At 40.4% G+C, this 20,651-nt stretch overlaps 1 protein-coding gene and 1 non-coding gene across 6 annotated transcripts in view; one reads left to right on the top strand and one right to left on the bottom strand.

Annotated features, from left to right (window-relative positions):
• Positions 1 to 872: 872 nt before the first annotated feature.
• Positions 873 to 20,651, top strand: part of RALGAPB (Ral GTPase activating protein non-catalytic subunit beta) — an 83,421-nt gene continuing 63,642 nt past the window's right edge. The window contains exons 1-5 of one of the 5 annotated variants that reach the window (XM_055346330.1): positions 873 to 1,144; positions 1,477 to 1,660; positions 4,959 to 5,063; positions 13,916 to 14,131; positions 17,297 to 17,499. In XM_055346330.1, coding sequence (XP_055202305.1) covers positions 13,946 to 14,131; positions 17,297 to 17,499 — 389 coding nt within the window. In that variant the 5' untranslated portion in view covers positions 873 to 1,144; positions 1,477 to 1,660; positions 4,959 to 5,063; positions 13,916 to 13,945. The remainder of the gene's footprint in view (positions 1,145 to 1,476; positions 1,661 to 4,958; positions 5,064 to 13,915; positions 14,132 to 17,296; positions 17,500 to 20,651) is intronic. The other 4 variants (XM_055346314.1, XM_055346323.1, XM_055346338.1 and 1 more) reach the window with 4 other exon arrangements.
• LOC129498737 (U6 spliceosomal RNA) lies at positions 18,631 to 18,737 on the bottom strand. Its single transcript, XR_008662192.1, has one exon. It is a non-coding gene; the product is annotated as a U6 spliceosomal RNA (small nuclear RNA).

Here is a 20,651-nt window from a genome sequence, read left to right as displayed (position 1 = left end):
CCCCGAGCGAAGGCAGACGCTCAACCACTGAGCCATTCAGGCGCTCCTGTTCTGGAACATTCTTGCCCCTTGTTCCTCTTCCCTCTAGCAACTCTCCTGGGGTGGGACGAGGTCTTGAGATACTCTTCTCTATCCTTTTTATGAGAAAATCAGTTCGCATGTCTCGTCTACCTGGAGATAAGGAGTCAGCGTTTTCTCTGCTCTCTTCGGCTTTTTTCGGACAACTATACCTTCAGCACTACCCAACACCCTGATCCCGTCTTCTCTGAATATCAAGGACAGTCTCAAGGCCATGGCCTCCCTCCTCTTTTATGGCAAACCGGTATCTCCTGCTATTATTATTATTATTATTATTATTATTATTATTATTATTTATGTCTTCTCAGTTCCTTAACCAGAGGCTCTGAATTTGATCTCTGATTCATCTTTGTAATCTGCTCCTGGCCTCGAATCGAGTATTTCTTATAGTTGATACGACGCCCAGGTAATCATGGGGTGGTTAAGTAAAGAGCAACATTTCAAAGAAAAGGGTGCTCTGTAATGGTGGCAATGTGAGAAACTCCCAGAACCTGGAGCCAGAATCTTGCCGAGAAGCCCTTTACTCCCTCCGCACGGGACACACGCGGAGTCTAGGTTGATTCACGGGGACACAGGCGGAACACGCCCGGGCTGTACGGAGACGAGGCAGGCGCATCCCGCACTTCGGCCCCTCCCACTCCACTTGATCCGGAAAGGAAGGAGGGACTATGCCCCGCGCGGCCACCTGGGAAAGCTGCGCACGCGCAGCTTCCGGCCCCATGTCTCGGGAGTTATTTGACGCCGCGGCTTCGGACCCGCGGAGGTCTCTGATCAGGCGCGACGCGCACGCGCCGTGGTCCCCTCGGTTCGGGGAGTTATTTGACGCTGCCGCCCCTGGCAGTCGGAAGTTGCCGGAGCAGAGCCCAGCCGGCCGGCCCGACCGGCCTTCGTCGTCCCCGGGCGCCCTCGGAGAGTCGCTGACGGGTGGACGGACCGACCGCCCGAGGACAGCCGGCCGGGGCAGCAAGAGCGCCGGCACTATGGCGCGGGTGGCGTGAGGCGGAAGGCCGAGCGCGGCCGGCGGCGGCGCCCGCCCCAGCGATGCGGGCCCCGCCCGTCGCCTCAGGTAAGCGGGCGGCCCTCCCGTCTCCTCCCCTCCGGGCGGTCCCGCAGCGGCCCAATCTGTGCGTCCGGCCCGGGCGCCGCACGGGCCCTGCTTTCGGGAGCGCGTCCCTGCCTTCGTCGGGGGGGCCCGCGGGGTCCGGCGGAGCCTGGCCCTGACTCCGCGGGGCGGGGGGACGGCGGGGGGGGGTGTCGGCGGCTCCTGTCCGGGCGGGTGCGACCCGGTCTGACCCTTCGGAGCTACCCCGGCGGGGCGATGCGCCCCCCGGCCGCCCGGGGGAGGGGGCGGGTCTGGAGCGGAGCTAGACAACTCCGGCGAGGAATTTGGTCCAGCAGAAGGGTTTGCTTGAGTTGCCGCCGCCCTGTGGGGACGCTGCTGCCCGCGGCACAGTGACAGTCGGACGAGGAAGAGTAAAAGGACCATACTAGACAGCCAGCCCTCGTTCAGCGCTCGCTGTGCGCCAGGCGTCGTGCCAGGCCCTTCCGTCCACCACGTCTAACTTCACAGCAAGCCTGTAAGGTAGGATCGTTATCCCCATTTTATTGACGAGGCAGCCGAGGCCCCGAAGGATTTCGTGGCTTACTTGCCCAAGGTCACGTAGCTGGTAATTTGGACCCAGGCGGCCTGACTCCGAGATTCAAGTTCTTAATGAGGTCAGCGGCGCTCCCAACTTTGCTGCACGTTAGTCGTTAGTAAGTGCCCTTTACTTAGCAGCTTTTAAAGATTCCCGAAGCTTGGGTAGCACATCCAGACGGATTCAGTCCGAGTGTTTTGGGGGGGAAGTGGGGGCAGACAGACTCCGTGTCTCTTAGGGAGCCCCGTGCGGTTCCAGGGTGTAGCAAACTTTGGGAACTGCTGAGACCTCAGAAGACGTTTCAGCGTGTCTCCGGTTTAAATGTCTAGGGGAATCCTCTGGGAGTCCGTTAAAAATGCAGATGCCACTCGCTGAGATCGTCTGTCTTTGAGGTTTAGGCGTCAGTGACGACTCCACCTTGGGAAAGCCACTTGGGGATGGAAAGTAACTTTCCCGCAGGATTTCTGAGTTGCTGTGCCCCCTTACAGTGTATACGTCTCATGCAAAACTGTTAGTTCTCAGTTTCCCTGGATTCACGACACTCATGGGTCTAGTGTCTTGGACTTCTGGGTCATCTCTGCGTATGCTGTTTTTCTGCCTGTGCTGTCCTCCAGCTCTGTCCCCGTTCCACCCGTATGCATACACTTTTGCCCTTTCTCACACAGGTGCATAGAGCTTTTTCTTCAGTCTCTGGCTGCGTAACTCCCAACATGCCCTTCGGGATGCCTCTGTCTGTGACACCCCACCGCCTTGGGTCATTCTTGTATGCTCTTTAGCATTATCAGGATGGAATATGCCAGTTCTTCTTCTGTGTTGCATTTCGGTCTCCCCTACTAGATTATGAGTAACTCAAACTGTGTTTTCTTTATCTCTGTTCTTCCCAGTGTTTTGATAAAGACGCACTCAGGTCTTACTGATTGGCATATTTGAGTCCCTTCTATGTCATAGATTTCATGCTACAAACAGATTCTTCTCTATTTCCATTTTTGCAAAAGGCAGTTCTTAGCCTATAGAGTTTTTTTCTTTTTGCTTAGAAACACTCTAGTTAGGTTCATTAATTTATCCATCCAGCAGTTGGACAGACACTTGAGTTCTTACATTGGCAGGGCACTATGTAGGATTATATGTAAATAACATTGGTTGATTTTTTTTTTATATCTGATTTTATTGTAATCAGATAGGGTCAGTTCTGTGGTAGAAACCTTTAATTGCCCTTAGGCCTTTGCGTATGGTCCCTACCTCATTGTCCAAAATAGTGTTTAGTTGTCATTTACTAAATGTTACTGCCTTGTTGGTACTTAGTAAATGCCAGCAGATGGAATTGGCTGTTAGTTCATCCTGTTCACTAGGAGAGATGACATAGGTAGTATTTAAGGAAAATTAAAACTTTGATGTCAGAAGATTTGACAAACTTAATATAATTTATTGTAGAGTGCCTGAACTGCTATTGCCCAAAATATTTACAGATTTTAAAGAAAGGCAGGCCAGTAATTCAGATTTGTTCTTAGCTGGTCTTCAAACCATGTAAAGTTTATAAAAGGGAATGAGTGAATATGTGTGTGAAGGTCATTATAAAGAGGTTTGGGGACAATGAAGATTTTTTCTTATAGCTGTTAAATATGGTTAAGTGTGGACTGAATAAAAAATATATGTTTTATATAATGACATTCTTTATAGGATAAGGATTGTTACAGAAAGATTCTCTTGGTTCAACTTTGTACTATTCTGTCAATTTTTAGGCTAAGGCTAATAGAGAAACTGATGGGATAATTCTTGTTAAATTCAGATACTCAAGAAACTTGCCCTTGTTTCTCTCTAATCAGATATGGACAGAGTATCCAGTTCTGGCCTCAGCACATGGAAGAAACTAAATCTTCAAGCCTGAGGCTTTACCCTGTAGTTGATATCCTAAGTAAAGGTGAAAAATTCCACGTGCTCAGTTAAAGATCAAAAGTGACTCCAATCAAGATAGCCTGAGCCATAGAAATGGATTCTGTTTAATTTGAGATACTCATCAGTGTTAGCAGATGTGTTCTCTGACATGTATAAAGACTTTTTGGATAGAATACATGACTTCCTTTGTTACAAGATGATTAAAGTTTTAGAGTTAAAGTACATGGAGTTTAATTCTAAGTTTTTAGAGGTGAAGAAAGTAGATAATTTTCCCAAGACTACATGGTTGGGTTCTAGCACATCAAGAACTAGAAAGCAGATTCCTTCCTGCACATACAGAATTTTCTTCCACTCCTATCCCCCATGTGAGAGGATGTCTTGTTTGTTATTTGTGCGTGTGTGTTTGTGTGTGTGTGTGTGTTTTGGGGTGGGGGAAGTGACAGAGTAGTCTGCTATGTTTGAGATACTCAATTATATGTATAATGTGAATGCTTGGTGTGTGATAGGTGCTTTGCTGTGTATATCAAGGATACCAGGATAAGGAAGACATAGCCTCTGTCCTCAAGGAGTCTATAGTCAGAGTGGAAATAAAAATAAAAATGTAGTATCTAAGGCAGCTCTGTTGAGTTGAATTTTCTGCAGTGATAGAGCTATTCTATACCTGGACTGTCCAAGATGGTAGCCACTAGCCACATGTGACTACACAGCACTGGAAATGTGACTAGTGTGTAAATGAGGAACTGAATTTGTAATTTAAATGTGATTACATGTGGATATGGCTATGAGTATGGTATTGGACAGAGCAGGTCTGAGGCATGAAAGATAGGAAGTGTGGTGGTGCTGGTTGGGGGCAGGCAGGGTATTCATAGTACTCATACTTTTTTTTTTTTTTTTTTTGAACAGACAGCAAAAACAACCTGTTTACACTTTTAGGGAGGAATACAGGCACAACCTGTCTTTCTTTCTTGTGATTCAGGTGTTTGATAGGATCCCCAACAGAATCTGGTGTATAGGTGAATACATACCTTTCTGATGAAACTTGATTGATATTTGCCTTGTAGGTTCAATGGGACTACAACAGAAATGTGAACTACAATCCTTTTGTCTTTGTCATAAAGTTGAATGGGCGACCTTGAGAGCAATGTATGGCTTAAAATCCAGTGTGGTTCATTTATTTACTCAGTGTTTTGGCACCCTGTGCCCTGTTTTTCCTAAGAGAAGCAAGGCATGCCTGATAATGTGTACCTTGCCTTTGTACATCTTAAAATATGTTGACTTAATGTTGCTTTATTTGATCCTTCCCCCAAGTTACTTTAGGTAGGTACTGCAGGTGTTCTCCCTGTTTTGCAGATGAGGAAACTATGACAAAGAAATGCCAAGTGACTTGTCCAAGGTCATAATGGTGAGGTATGGAGTCAGAACAAAAGGGAAGAGCATTGGACTTTGGAGCAAAAGGTAGAGTTTCTTGTCCCAGCTCTACTGTCACTTGATGTGACTCTGAGCAAGTTATAGCGTTTTTTTGTGTTCTCACATAGTGTCTAGTACATTTGTTTTACTGAACTTTATAGGCTTGTTGTTGGAATAAAATGAAATAACATGTGGATACTCTTTCAAAATGATCAGTTTTGTAAAGGTACATTGTTATCAAGTAAGATCTCTAGTAGTTTTTCTCTTATTTGATGCTGGCTTCATAACTCATTACATCAGTTAATCATGTTGAATATTACAGTGCTCTGGTACTGTCGTAGATTTTCTCTTGCCTTCCTTACTATGAAACCTTTCCTTGGACAGCCATTGTGTCCTGTTTATATCTGTGTACTTATACCTAGGATAATACCTGACACGTAGCAGGTGTTTAATAAATGTTTTTCTTCATGAAATAACTGATGTCTTGATATACTTTATGAAGTTTTAAAAAATTGTTCTCTGTAATTAGACTTGAAGCTTCTTGGGAACAGGGATCTTACTTATTCACTGTTGTTATTCCCTGTGCTAGTGTATAGAAGGCATGTAATAAATATTGTTTGAGTCAGTTGATGTAATTAATGTCAGACTGTGGTCTCAGTGTGTCTACCGCTACCACTATATCGATCATTTTGGTAATCTGTCGATTAAATCAAACCTTCATGTTACTTTGTGGTGGTACCTACACACCATAAGCTATTACCAGCACACAGTCACCTGATATAGAAACCTCTGGGGAGATTACCTAGAAAATGGACACACGTAGAGTTGGGAAGAAATTAAGTGATCTGCAGGAGAGCTCTGTCATATCATCTCCTTTCTCCAGTCATGTTTACTTCCAAAACACTGAGGTAGATAGAGACTTCTCTGCTTGTGGCTCAGGGTGATAGCTGACCAGGCATGCCTGCCTGCCTTCTTTCCTTCCTTCCTTCCTTCCTTCCTTCCTTCCTTCCTTCCTTCCTTCCTTCCCTCCTTCCCTTAAAGATTTTTATTTATTCACTCATGAGACACACACACACACACACACACACACACACACACACAGAGGGAGGCAGAGACATAGGCAGAGGGAGAAGCAGGCTCCCCGAGAGGAGCCCCATGCAGGACTCGATCCTAGCACCCCAGATCACACCCAGAGCCAAAGGCAGGCATCCCTGACCAGGCCTTTCTGGGGAGGATACACAGGATCCTTAACCTAGCAGTCAGAGCCCTTAATCATCTAACTTCACTTATGTTTTCATTTCTCACTGCATTGCCCTGTCCTCTCTGCCTTGTTCCCATCCTTCCTTCCCTTCCCCTCTTCAGTATATTAGCCACACCGTAGTTTAATTTTTTGTTGTCCCTTCAGCCTGTCTTGGACACTTACACCAAATTCTAGTTCCTATTGTATTCTATGATAAAGTTAATATTGTCTCATTCTCTGCCCCAGTTTTTGCTAAATTCATTATAAAGCTCCAATCCTAGCATTCATACTCTCAAAATTGGTCACTGTGTGTCTTTGAAATCTTATCCCTTCTACATATAGCTTTCTTTTCTGCTACTCTAGGTTTTTAGTTTCTGGTGCTGTCTTTTGCTACTTGAAACAAGCACCCTTCCTTTTATATATTTTTCTTTTCTATTCACTTCTTTATACTCTCGCTCTTAATTTTCTTATTGCTGTTGAAATTGTAACCTTCCTTCAGTACCCCATTTATTCTTCCCTGATCTTATCCCGTTGTTTTCCAGCTCAGCCCTTCTTTCAATCAAAAGTAATCTTTTGTCCTCTAATCTTCCACAATGCCTTGCCTATAGCTTACCATGATAGGTTTAGTTAACATCCATCATCTCCTATAGATAGAATAAAAAAAAAAAATTCTCCTTGTAATGAGAACTCTTAGGATCTGCTTTCTTAACACTGTCCTGTATATCCTACAGCAGTGTTAACTGTAGTCATCACATTTGTACAGTACATCCCTAGTACTTATTTATCTTGTAACTGGAAGTTTCTACCTTTTGACCACCTTCCTCCAGTTTCCTCTCCTCAAAGCCCTCATCACTGGTAACCACAAATCTTGAACTCTCTTTTTATGATTTTGGTGGGTTTTTCATTTTTATTTATTTATTTGGATTCCACATATAAGTGAGATCTTACAGTATTTGTCTTTGTCTGGCTTACTTCACCTAGCATAATGCCTTGAGGGTCCATCCATGTTGTTGCAAATGGTAGAATTTTCTTGTTTTGTTATAGCTGAATAATACTCCATTACACACACACACACCACAACTTCTTTATCATTCATCTATCAGTGGACACTTAGGTTGTTTCCGTGTATTAACACTGCTTTGAACATGGGGGTGCAGATATCTTTTTGAATTAGCATTTTCATTTCCTTTGGATATATTCCCAGAAGTGGAATTGCTGGATCTTATGTTCTTTTTTAATTTTTTGAGGAACCTCCGTACTGTTTTCTATAGTGGCTGTACTAGTTTACAATCCCACCAACAGTGTACAAAGGTCCTCTTTTCTCGACATCCATGCCAGCATTTATTATGTCTTTTTGATGATAGCCATTTTAACAGGCATGAGGTAGTATCTCTCTTTTTATTTTTCTGTAGTATCTCATTTTGGTTTCAATTTGTATTTCCCTAAAGACTAATCATGTTGAGCACCTTTTCATGTACCTGTTGTCCATTCATACATATTCTTTGGAAAAATGTCTATTCAGATCCTTTGCTCATTTATAATTGGATTATTTGGAGTTTTTTTGCTATTGAGTTGTATGAGTTCTTTATGTTTTGGATATTAACCCCTTAATAGATACATATTTTGCAAGTATTTTTTCCCATTCCGTAGATTGTCTTTTTGCTTTGATGATGGTTTCTTTTGCCATGTAGAAGCTTCTCAGTTTGCTGTAGTTCCATTTATTTTTCATTTTGTTGCTTGTGCTTTAGGTATGATTTCCAAAAAATCCATTACCAAGACCCACATCAAGGAGCCTTTTTCCTATGTTTTCTTCTAGGATTTTCATGCCTTTCCTATGTTTTCTTCTAGGAGTTTCATGTCTTAAAATCCATTTTGAGTTAATTTTTCTGAATGGTGTAGAGTAGGAGTTGTTTCACCTTTTTACATGTGAATATCCAGTTTTCTCAGCACCATTTATTGAAGAGACTTTTTTTTTCTCATATTTTGGACATTTTGAAATAAGGACTATATAAGTATATATGTAGTTCTTGTGATTGTATTTCTGATAGCAGTGTGTAGTATTAGCAGCTAGATACCACCAGTGGCTCATAGCTTTTGGTGATGTGAGTTTTCTGAAATGGTCAACAGTTCTTTTTTTTTTTTTTTTTTTTTTAAAACAGTTCTTACTATGGTAGGGTTCTTTTTTTTTTATGGTAGGGTTCTAAACATAAATGGTCCAATTTTTTGCAGTTTACACGATTAATTGCATTACTGAAAAATTCAGTACAAATTAAAATAGCACATTAAAAAATTTGTATTTTTGTATAAAATGGAGTTAGATTTGTAGGCTCAGACAGTTAAGGACAGAATGATTTTCTGGCAGACATTTGATAGTCATGTGAAAAGTAGCATAATTGTTCATTGTGCAGGACTGTCTCCTGCATTGCAGGATGTCTAGATTTCCTGACCCTGCCCATAAATGCTAATAGCATGTCTCAATCATTGTGTGAACCAGAAGTGCGTTCAATATTTCCAGAATGCCCTCTAGGAGGCAGTTCTTCCATATTGAAAACCATTGACCTAAATTCTTGAGTATGTCTTGTTGGCCTTACCTCCTAATCAGTATTGAGTTTTATCACTTGTTTTGTTAGTTTAATAGGTACAAAACAGTATCTTTGTTGCTTTGCTTTGCTTTTTTTTTAATTCATGTCTGTTTCCTGCTTATTTTCTCTTCATTGTTTTATTTAATTTGCCTGTAATTATAATGCACATCTTTGTCTTAATATTTTTGTCTATTTGTATTTTGTTAAAATTTAGCATATTTTTTCTGTTATATACATTTTAATAGTTCAACTTTTTCACTGTATCCTTTCTATACCTTTCTACTTTACATGTTTCAGTTTTTTTTACATTTTAATTATTTAAAAATACATTTAAAGAATTAAAATTTCTTATTTGTTAAGAGTTTTTAAGAATTTTTTTTTTAAGATTTATTTATTCATGAGAGACACAGAGAGAAAGAGGCAGAGACACAGGCAGAGGGAGAAGCAGGCTCCATGCAGGGAGCCCAATGCGGGACTCAATCCTGGGACTCTAGGATCACGACCTGAGCCAAAGGCAGATGCTTTAACTGCTAAGCCACCCAGGCATCCCAGTTTTTAAGAATTTAAGAGCTCTTAAGCCTGTTTTGATTGGTCTTTCATTGTGTGTGTGTGTGTTTGTTTAAATAATTTGTCTTTCAGAATTGGGAGGGATGGCAGCTGTTTTTTAAAAATGTCTATTCCCAGGCCCCAATGCAGACCTGTACAGAATTTCAGTGACAAGAACCTGGAAATATGCAGCACCCCACCCTCCCACTGCACTTGCCCTTCCATGATTCTTATGTGTACAGTGGAGTTTGAAAGCTAGCTCTCTTCTTGTTTGTTTGGCCTTAAAACATTTTTTTCCTCCAGTAGTGTGTTTTCTGGAATGCATGCCAAATATTAATTATTCTTTAAATATTTGGAAGCCATCTATTTTCTTTAAAAACCAATAGCATAAAACAAATGGACATTTTCCAATTTTATTTGTGTATGGCTTGCAAAATTTTAGACACACCTCAGTGGAATAAAGGGAACTTTCTAATATCTTCCTGTTTCCCACTGGTAAAACTTAACATTCTGAAACATTTATTTAGTATCTATTATGTGCTAGGAACTACTCAGAGATTGAGGAAGTGAGGTTTCTACCCAGAAAAGGTTGATAGTCTTGTGATGAAGGTGTCATTACATGGCCAACAAGTTAATGTGAGGCTTGATAGGACCAGCCTATAATAGGCACATGGAAAAGAGGTGATTTGAGATGTGTAGAAAAGCCTTACCAAAGGGAAGATATTTGTGCTGTTCCCTGAAGGAGTAGTATTTCATAAGGTGGATCAAGGCTTGGCGTGGCAGTGCAATCAGTGGGAGTAGCTCGAGCAGTAACACAGGGTGGGAAAAACCTTGTTGGGTTTGAGTGATCATCAGTAGTCCTTTGTTGCCATAGCTAGGGGAAGGGGTCTGTGTGGGAAAGTGTCAGTAGAAGATGAGGCTGGGCAGGTGGACACTGAGCAATTTCAATTAGATTCCTGGCAAGATTTTGTCTATTTTTTTTTAATTGTATAAAATCAGCTTAAATTTTATATAGAAGAACACATTCTGAGAAAATTTTTTTTTAAATCTTTTTAATGTTTATTTATTCATGATAGTCACACACACAGAGAGAGAGAGAGAGAGAGAGGCAGAGACATAGGCAGAGGGAGAAGCAGGCTCCATGCACCGGGAGCCCAACGTGGGATTCGATCCCGGGTCTCCAGGATCGCGCCTGGGCCAAAGGCAGGCGCTAAACCGCTGTGCCACCCCGGGATCCCTGAGAAAAAATTTGAAGTAAAGTTTTGAAAAAGCTAGTAAAGTTTTGAAAAAGAATGGGGGAGGTGGAAGGGGCTTCTTTCCAGGTATTAAAACATTTTGTAAAGCTACCGAATTTAAATCATTATGGCATTGGCATAGGAATAGATAAATAGTTGAATAGAACAGATTCATAAATAGATTCCTATATAAATGATTTAGTGTATGACAAATTGGTGTTTCAATTTGATGAGAAAGGATCTATTTTTAATAAATAATAATGGCACAGTTGACTGTACATTTACAAGAAAATAAATTGCACCTTTCCTATACCACTTACAGAAGTAAGTTCCAGATAAATATAAAACTTAAGTGTGAAGAAATAAGCAATTGTCTTGCAGGAAATCTGGGAGATTACATGTATACCTTAGGGTTATGTTTCCACACTTTTGGACCTAGATTGATAATAAATGTATTTTACATTGTGACCCAGAAATATGCATTTATGAAAAGTGAAACAAGTTTTACAGAACATTGCTTACCTTTACTAAATGTGATTCCTTTGTTGTGTATCTTATTGCATCTAATTAAAAACAAAAGTATTACCCATTACATTCATTTCATGACCAACAGTTTGAAAAACACTGATAGAGGAGATGGGAGGCACAAACCACCTAAGCCAGAACTAAAAGCTATAAAATATAAATATGAGATTAGAACAATGAAATTTCACTTCATACCTATCAAATGTCAAAGAAAGGAAAAGCGAGCAGTTCCTGGCAGGAGATAGGGAGTGAGAGGCATTCCTAATGTAGATGGAAGTTGTAACAGCTTTTTTGGGTAAGCAGTCTGACAGGACCTATTAACATTAAAAACAAATACCCTTTGGTCCGATAGTTTCATTCTTGGGAACTTATTCCATAGAAATTAAAAGGCCGCTGTTTATATGAACAAGCATGTTTATTGCATCATTTCCTGGTGACAAAAAAAAATGGGAAATGAAGTAAATACACATCATTAGGAGACTGGCTGAATAAGTTATACCACACCCATGCCATGGAATGTTACACAGTCATTAAAAAGAATCTATTATTAGTTGGAAGGATGTTCATGAGGCATTGTTGAATGGAAAAAAAAAAAACAGATAGGGAGGGATAGAATCCCTATCTATGCCAAGTATACAAATTATTTTAATATGATTAAGTTAGGTCGGAACAGATACAGGAGGAAATGTTAGATAGTCAACATGGATTATTTATTCAGGGAAGTGAATTATTTGGACAGGACATGAAGCCAAATAAAATGAAAAAGTTAAAAAACAAAAACAAAAAACTACACTAAAACAAAACAAAACCCCCTGTGGTATAATACTTACATGCATTCATGTAAGAAACTGTGTATATAGCATGTATATGTATGTGTATATATAACTCTGTATAGTGTGTATATGACTTAATGGGGTCACTGAAAGGTACCTGAGCCCAGAGTCCACCAGATTCCCAAAGAAGCTGAGAAGATTGAGTAGGGGTGGGAATGGGAGGTATGCAGGAGTGGACGGGAACGTGATGGGTTCCTCTGTATGGAAAAGGGAAAGGTAGTTTGGGAACAGTCTGTGAAGAACTTTGACTTTTGTGCTGAGGAGTTTCTCATTCTGCAGGCCTATAATTCTCAAATGCCATATCCTTTTAAAAAACACTGATACCTGTTGAGCTGGAGTGAGGTTTTTAAAAATAAAATTGAACAATGCTAGTCTTTCCCAGTATGAAGAAAAATTAGTTTAAGGGATAGAACTTATTAAACATTAAGTGTACCCATATGTTTTGCTTAAACTCTGCTGGCTGGGCATACAGATTTCAGAACAAGTAGAAGATGAAAGTTAACAAATGAATTGGAAAGAGCTGACCATCTTTGATTCTCTTCATGAGCATGGTGTTTATGATTGTAACATTTATATTGCATTCATACAGATACGTTTTCTGTGGCTGAAAGTTTTTCATTTGCATGGTAGATATAGATCATTTGATGGAGAATATACAGTACAGGGAGAAGCAGTACATGCTATGGAGAATGTATAGAATAGGGAGAAGGCCGTATATGCCATGGTTAAGAGCATGGTCCCTGGAACCCAACAGACATGGATTCAAACCCAGATCCACCACGTTATAGCTCTGAAGCCTCAGGTAAAAAGCAAACCTCTCTATGTCTCAATTTTTTTGTCTGTGAAATAGAGATAATATTCCTTAATATTCATTGAGTTGGGTTTTTTTTTCCCAAGATTATTTATCTTGAGAGAGGGTGTGTGCATACACACACACAAGTGGGGGAAGAGGTGGGGGAGAGAGAGAATCCGAAGCAGACTCCCTGCCGAAGCAGACTCCCTGCCGAGTGAGGCTGGATCCCATGAGCTGATCTGAAAACCAAGAGTCAGACGCTTAACCAACTGAGCCAGCCAGGCGCCCCTGTTCATTGAGTTATTTTGATGATTACATGAGTAGCATGTAGTAAATGCTCATAAGTGGAGCTCTTTTTTTTTTTTTAAAGATTTTATTTATTTGAGAGAGAGTGTGCATGAGCAGGGAGGAAGGGCAGAGGGAGAGGGAGAAACTCCCCACTGAGCAGGGAGCCAGACATGGGACTCAATCCTAGGACCATGACTTGAGCCGAAGGCAGACACTTAACTGACTGAGCCACCCAGGTGCCCCAATGGAGCTCATACTTTGTTTTCTGAAGAACACTAACTTCCAGATGTTCCATTATGAGAAATTTGTGTTTCACTGCTGCAGGGAATGAAATATTCTCAAATAATTTTATGTCTAATCTGAGGACATTGGAGGGAAATTAACAGGGATATGTTTCTAGCATGTAATAGGTATTTGGAAATTGTTGACTGAAAAATCAGGATCTTGGAGTAAACTCTTTCCTATGTCTTCATTTCTTACTTAGGGCACTTCATTCTGCCTTTTCTAACCTGGAACATAGAATGAAGAGGGCTTCCTCATGTTTTGAATGTACCAGATCAGATCATTTTATCCCCCTGCACAGTAGTGGCGTCTGTCCCAGTTCTGCTCCAGGGCTTCTGAGGCTCTTCTGGGGAGGTGCTTAGACAGCTGCTTCCCAGGGTCTGCCTTCCTACCTGATATTGCCATGAGGCTATTTTAGCACAATCTCAATACATTTAGATGCGTTTTTTCCCTCAGTCTTCTTGGCAGTGTGTTTTTAGCTGCTTTATCTTACCATGTAGGGTAAATCTGGGTTTTACTTATTTTTATTAATTTGCAATAGTGTAATTTAACAGTAATTCTCTTTTGTCTTTTCAGGTGCCATTTGGATAGTCCTTTAGCGGCACAATGTACTCTGAGTGGAGGTCACTGCATTTGGTGATCCAGAATGATCAGGGCCACACGAGTGTGCTGCACAGCTATCCAGAGAGCGTTGGGCGAGAGGTGGCAAATGCAGTGGTCCATCCCCTTGGGCAGGCCTTAGGTACCCCTTCAGTGGCTGGTAGTGAGAGTTTGTTAAAAACTGACAAAGAAGTAAGTGTTTCTTCATTTCATTTTACTGTGTAAAAACATAATTTTGTTACTGGTGAATTTAACATTATCCTTTTAATGGCTTTCTGTCTAATGTAGTATGAACTTCTTATTTTGACCTTTGGGTTGAGGGTTGGGGCTGCAAGTTTGTGGGGGTCAAGGAATAGGTTGTACCATTGTGCATGTTGGCTCCTTGCTAGCTAGACCCAATTCTCCACTTGAATTGTGCCTGAGACAGAGGCGTAAGTATCAGGCCCTTTCCCTTAAGCTCTGGGCCCAGTCTTCAGATTTCTATTCAGAGATGTGTTTGGATGTTCTTCATTGCTACTCCCATAAGGCCTCTAATGGAAGGCCTATCTTATGTCAAGTTTTCAGGCTACACATATACATTGAACTTAAGGCCCTCCTGTGTCTCTGTCTGTCTTTGCTTACCTGACTCACAGGGGTTTTTTGTTTGTTTTTATATCTTATTTTATTTAAATTCAATTAATGAACATAAAGCGTATCATTAGTTTTGTTTTTTGTTTTTTTTAAGATTTTATTTATTTATTCATGAGAGACATAGAGAAGCAGAGACATAGGCAGAGGGGGAAGCAGGCTATCCACACGAAGCCCGATGTGGGACTCGATCCCCGGACCAGGCATGCCCTGAGCCAAAGACAGACGCTCAACTGCTGAGCCACCTGACTCTCAGGTTTAAGAGTGCTGCAGAACAGCTAAGCCCATCTGGCTATGAGCCCCATGGTTGGAATTGAGGTTGTGTTTGCTGTCCCCAAAGATAAGGGCCTTTGGGGTGGCTCAACTTGGAGGTGATCCTCTGTTCTTGGGTTCAGGTGACTGGGCTAACGTGAAGTTTTCGGGGGGGGGGTCATGAAGGGACCCTGAAAATGGGGGGATACAGGAACTTGCTAGTGTGATGTCTGGCTAAGATACAGATTAGAACTTTGTGCTTGAAGAAGTTTCTACAACCCTCAGACTTTGGGTTTTAGACCCACTTTTTCTCCCCATTACTTTTTGACAAAGGAGAGATTAGATTTAATCTAGATAGACTAGTCTAGCTACAGGACCAAGGCTTATAGCTCTAAAGGCAGTTTATTTACCCTCTGCAGGCCATAGATGGCTGGAGGATGAAGTACTTCAGTCTGAGGAACGGTTTTCTCTCTTCAGAGCACCTTAGCCAAGACTTACCCCCGAGGACCAGTGCTTGCTATGGTGCATACTCCTCTTGGTGGGCCTGTAATCTGGGAAGAGATAGCACATGAATGGATAGAAGTGCTCTGGTGCAACCCTCATTTGTTCTCCTTTTCCATCTTTAAAACGATATGAGAGAATATTCCTTGAATCTGGTGTCCTCTGGAATCATACAGTTGAGCTATTATGAAGGTATCACTAGAGACGTTTTCTCCTTTGTCTTTTCATCTGACAATTAGGGACTTGTCGCTTTTAAAATCCCTCTAATATTTGTCACAACTTCATTGTGGTGTTAGAGCCTTTAAGGTTTATCACTGTTGTAGATTATATTGTATCAGAATATCTATGTTTTATTGCTGTTACGTATTTTTACCTTTACTTAGCCTTTCTAGTTGTTTTTGAGCTTAAAATTTTGAGTACATGTATTTATTTTGTTAGATTCAACCTTAGTTTTAAGCTGTTGAAGTTTTATTGAATCCTGAATTTCTATCTAACAAGTTAGCTTTCCATTTTAGTTTTGTGGTATCTACTGATGGTCAGCCTGTAATCTGTTTTTCTCTCTTTTCCTAAGTTAAAATCTCAGCAGGGCCTTTGGCATGCCACTGGGTACCTTCTTCCAAAATGATCTTAGTACATTAACTCACTGTATTCTCTCATCTTGTGTTTCAACCACTTACAAATCCAGCCAGTCTTCCTTTTGGCCACATGTCCCCATCTTATCCACAAAGGTATCCTGCATCTGACCACAGTTCTTGCTAAAGCCCAGTTTCCCTTTAGCCAGACAAGGCTATTGATGGTATGGCGAGAGTAGCTTCAGATATCTGGCTGGAAGACTAGGGCTCAGGTTTTCAGTTTTACCATTTCTAAACCAGTGACCTGGGCCAAATTTCTTAATCTTCCTAAGTGTCGGTTTTCTGATCTATAAAGTGAGGATAGTTTGCTCTCTCGCACAGGGTTATTTTGATGGGTAGATGATATTTATGAAAGTGCTTTATAAATTGCCAGGGTTATGCAATTGTCCACTGCCTTCATAGTAACCTTGTTAGTAAAGGAATGAAGCTTATCTGGCATGACTTGTTCTTTTTGAGTAGGCTGGTTCCCAGTTATCATGCTTCCCTTTTATAAGTGCTTACCGATCATCTGCTTAGTAATTTGTCCCCGAGTTTCACCTGGAATTCACTAAAACTTTCCGGTTTGTAGTATCTAGAATAGTGTTTCATCCTTTTTTGCAAATTGTGCTATTTTCCCTTTCTGACCATAATCGTCTTCATTCTTCATGACTTCAGGCAGTGGGTTGGCAGTCTCTCAGACAGGTTCTCTCAGCCTCTGTGATGTGATGGCAGATGGGTCAAGAGGCTGGAACTCATTTAGTGCACTAAGTGCCTTGTTAAGATTTACTCAGCTTAAGTCCCTTCTCACTTGTGTTTGATCTTACCTTCCCATGTTAATTATTTTCTTTAGCAGGGAAAGTCACAGGATAAGAGTTGAGCAGTTCATATTCCTTCTCGTTGTTGTTGTTAATGTTGTATAATCTGGAAATGGAGTGTGACTGAATTTATGTATATGACTTCCCAAATGACACACATACCTATATAAAAATTAAAGGAGAAAAATTGGTAAGATTTTCTATTTCTGTGCCTCCGGTGTCTAGGGAAAAATCAAGATGACCCCATATTGCATTTTATTTCACATAGCAAACAGTAGTAACGTCTACTGGGTAAAAGCCAACATGGGCTTAATATTTAGAAATAAATAATTATTTTCTTCTTAAATATTTTACTTAGGAAATGTTGTTTATATTTTATCCATGGAAAGTACATCATTGAGAATAAATCTGATGATATATAGTTGAGATGAATATACTGTCACTTGAGAGGTTTTTGGTAATAAAAGAGGTAAATATTTTAAATTAGTCTCCTGAGGTATAGTAGGGATGTGTGATGTGATGATTCTGTATGTTTATTTTCTTTTGTTTAGGTGAAATGGACCATGGAAGTAATTTGCTATGGACTGACCCTTCCATTGGATGGAGAGACTGTAAAATATTGTGTTGATGTATATACAGACTGGATTATGGCTTTAGTATTGCCGAAAGATTCTATTCCATTGCCAGTTATTAAAGAGCCTAATCTATATGTTCAAAGTATACTAAAACACCTGCAAAATCTTTTTGTACCAAGGTAAGCTATATCTGTCTGGCCTATTATCAGGATTGTAATAAAATATTCACAGATACTACTTTTTTATATTAAAAGGAGCTGATTTCATTGTTATTCTTTTGAAAAGTAACTTTCATTACTGTTCAAAGAATGTACTAATATGCATCAAAGGGATGGGCTTATATAAAGTTTACTAAGAGTTTTTAAGAAGTATGTGCTCATTAAAGGTTTTTTGTTTCCTTTCTAAGATCTAGTAGCTGGTAGATATTAAAATATGACCCCTTTCCCCTCCATTCAAAAAACATACTTTTGCCTGTCATAATTTTTTCTACTTAAGCTAAAGGCAACAAAGCCTACTACCTTAAGATGGAGCTTTCCTATGAGAGGATGAAAACATCGAAGTAAGCAGACTTGAAATTATTATGGGCAAATTCATAGGCCAAAAGATTATCTTAACAGCTTTTTTTTTTTTTTAAAGATTTTATTTATTTATTCATGGGGGGGGGAGGGAGAGAGAGAGAGAGATAGGGGCAGAGACATAGGCAGAGGGAGAAAGAAGGAGGCTCCATGCAGGAAGCCCGATGTGGGACTCGATCCCAGGACTCCAGGATCACACCCTGGGCTTAAGGCAGGCGCTAAACCGCTGAACCACCCAGGCGTTCCTCATAACAGTTTGTTACTGACTTTTTTCTCATACCTTCTGAGAGTTTGGGAAATAGAGGAAATAATGGCAAAGGAAGCATTAGTTAGTTTCTTATCCATTCATGAATATTTCCTTTAAGAAAGACCTGATTTTAGCTATTTTTTATGTTTTTGAGAGAGGCAGAGGGGCTTGCTTCCTTTTGGAAAAATTCTCATTATAGCATTTTTCTATCAGATGGTGAGGGACTTTGAATCATCCAAAAACCACTCTATAAATTTTAACTTTTTTTATTTTTATTTTTTTATTTTTTTTTTTTTATTTATGATAGTCACAGAGAGAGAGAGAGAGGCAGAGACACAGGCAGAGGGAGAAGCAGGCTCCATGCACCGGGAGCCCGATGTGGGATTCGATCCCGGGTCTCCAGGATCGCGCCCTGGGCCAAAGGCAGGCGCCAAACCGCTGCGCCACCCAGGGATCCCCAAATTTTAACTTTTTAAATTAATTATTTATTTATTATGGAACGCTTCATGAATTGGCATGTCATCCTTGAGCAGGGGCCATGCTAATCTTCTTTGTATCTTTCCAATTTTAGTATATGTGCTGGTGAAGTGAGCACTTAGCTTTTTAAATTTAGAGAGAAGATTACTTTGGGGGCACCTGGCTAGCTCAGTCGGTAGAGCATGCAGCTCTTGATCTCAGGGTTGTGAGTTTGAGCCCCACATGTGGTGTAGAGTTTACTTCCTTAAAAAAAATTTTTTTAAAGAGTTTTAGAAAGAAGATTACTTTGCAAAATTTGAATTGAAAAAAATCTCCATTGAGAACTCTGATGTGTAGGATCAAGTATAAACTCCTTGTGTGAAATAAATGCTGGCAGTAATCTGGCCCTTAGGCAGATTAGCTGCTGCTAATTCTGCACGAGTCCTGCTCATTGGTCAGATTCATAAATTAAACATTCCCTTAAGACTCCTTGATGATCTTCCCCATCATCACCTGCCTCTTTGTCTTCCTCCTCTCTTTCTCCTAGCTGTCCACATCTCACTGTTGCTGACTTAAGTTCTGTCTTATAAAGAGATGCCTAACTTGACCATCCAGACCCACAGTGATCATACCTTTTCTGAATCTGTGTGTTACTTCCTGTGTCATGCTTTTATGTGTTTACTGTTTTATTGTTTATCTTTTAAAGTGTGTGTCTCATTTCCCCAACTAACCAACTTGAAAGCAGGAACTAGGCTGTATATATTTTGGGTTTCTGTAATACCTGGTGCAGTACTCACATTATTTTAGGTGTGAATTAAATGCTTGTTGCTTATATTTATTGATTTCAAATAGAAGTAATAGGAAGTAGTTGGCAGTGATTAGCATATTATTTGTGTCTAATCAGGTTCTTCTAAAATGACATAATAGTTCTAATGCTTTTGTCATTCTATGTAGGAGGCTAATTTACTAGCCTTTTCTGGGTGGCATGGGACAGTCTCAGTAGTAGTATTGTCACTGTTTCTTTACTGTTTGTACTCTTACCACTTACTTCTCCATGCTCAGTTCATTGTATTGATGAAAAGTATCAATGGCATTTGAGTTAATTGGGGGTTTGCTTTTTTCCTCTTCTGAGAACATGAGTACCTTGTTCATTTAACATTTGGTAATTAGCTTATTTTCTTGAGCATGCTTCAGAGAGGATACCGAATTGAGTACTAGGGATCTCCTGGCCAACAATGTCTTAGGGAGCTGAATATTTTCAGTACTATATACTGGGAATTAGGATCTCATCTCCCTTTATTGGAAGTTATCAGGGTTGTTTTTTTAAAAATTCAGATCACAAAATTGTCATCAAGTTTACTTAGTTTTTATAAAAGGTGACACTCAAAATAGAAAAAACTTTTTACCACTTTGCTAGAAATAAGTCAAAGTGGGGGATAACCTCCTTTGGCCTATCAGTTTGATCTCTTTTTTGTTTGCATAGTTAAGTGAAGAGTGAATCATCCTTTAAAATTTTTTTTAAAGTTTTTTTTTTTTAATTTTTATTTATTTATGATAGTCAAACAGAGATAGAAAGAGAGGCAGAGACATAGGCAGAGGGAGAAGCAGGCTCCATGCACCAGGAGCCCGATGTGGGATTCGATCCCGAGTCTCCAGGATCGTGCCCTGGGCCAAAGGCAGGCGCTAAACCGCTGCGCCACCCGGGGATCCCTCATCTTTTAAAATTGATTAGGATTTTCATTGCTCAAACATATTGTAATTTAAAAAATGTAATATTCTTCTAAAGCAGTGAATGGCAAACTTTTGATAGAGACAGTAAATATCTTAAGGCTTTGTGGGCTATACAGTGTCTGTTGTAACTACTCAACTCTGCTTATGTAGAGAAAGTGGTCAGAGATAATATATAAATGAGGTTGCATGGCAGCATTCCAATAAAACTAACAAAAGTAGATGGCAGACCAGATTTGACCCATAGGCTGTAGTTCATCAGCGCTTGTTCTAAGAACAATTTTTTTCTGAAGAACAAGTTCTTTTTGAAAATATCTAGGGGAAA

This window comes from Nyctereutes procyonoides, unplaced genomic scaffold (assembly GCF_905146905.1).
Source record: "Nyctereutes procyonoides isolate TBG_1078 unplaced genomic scaffold, NYPRO_anot_genome, whole genome shotgun sequence".
Classification (NCBI taxonomy): domain Eukaryota; kingdom Metazoa; phylum Chordata; class Mammalia; order Carnivora; family Canidae; genus Nyctereutes; species Nyctereutes procyonoides.
This window is presented reverse-complemented; position numbering and strand designations above follow the sequence as displayed.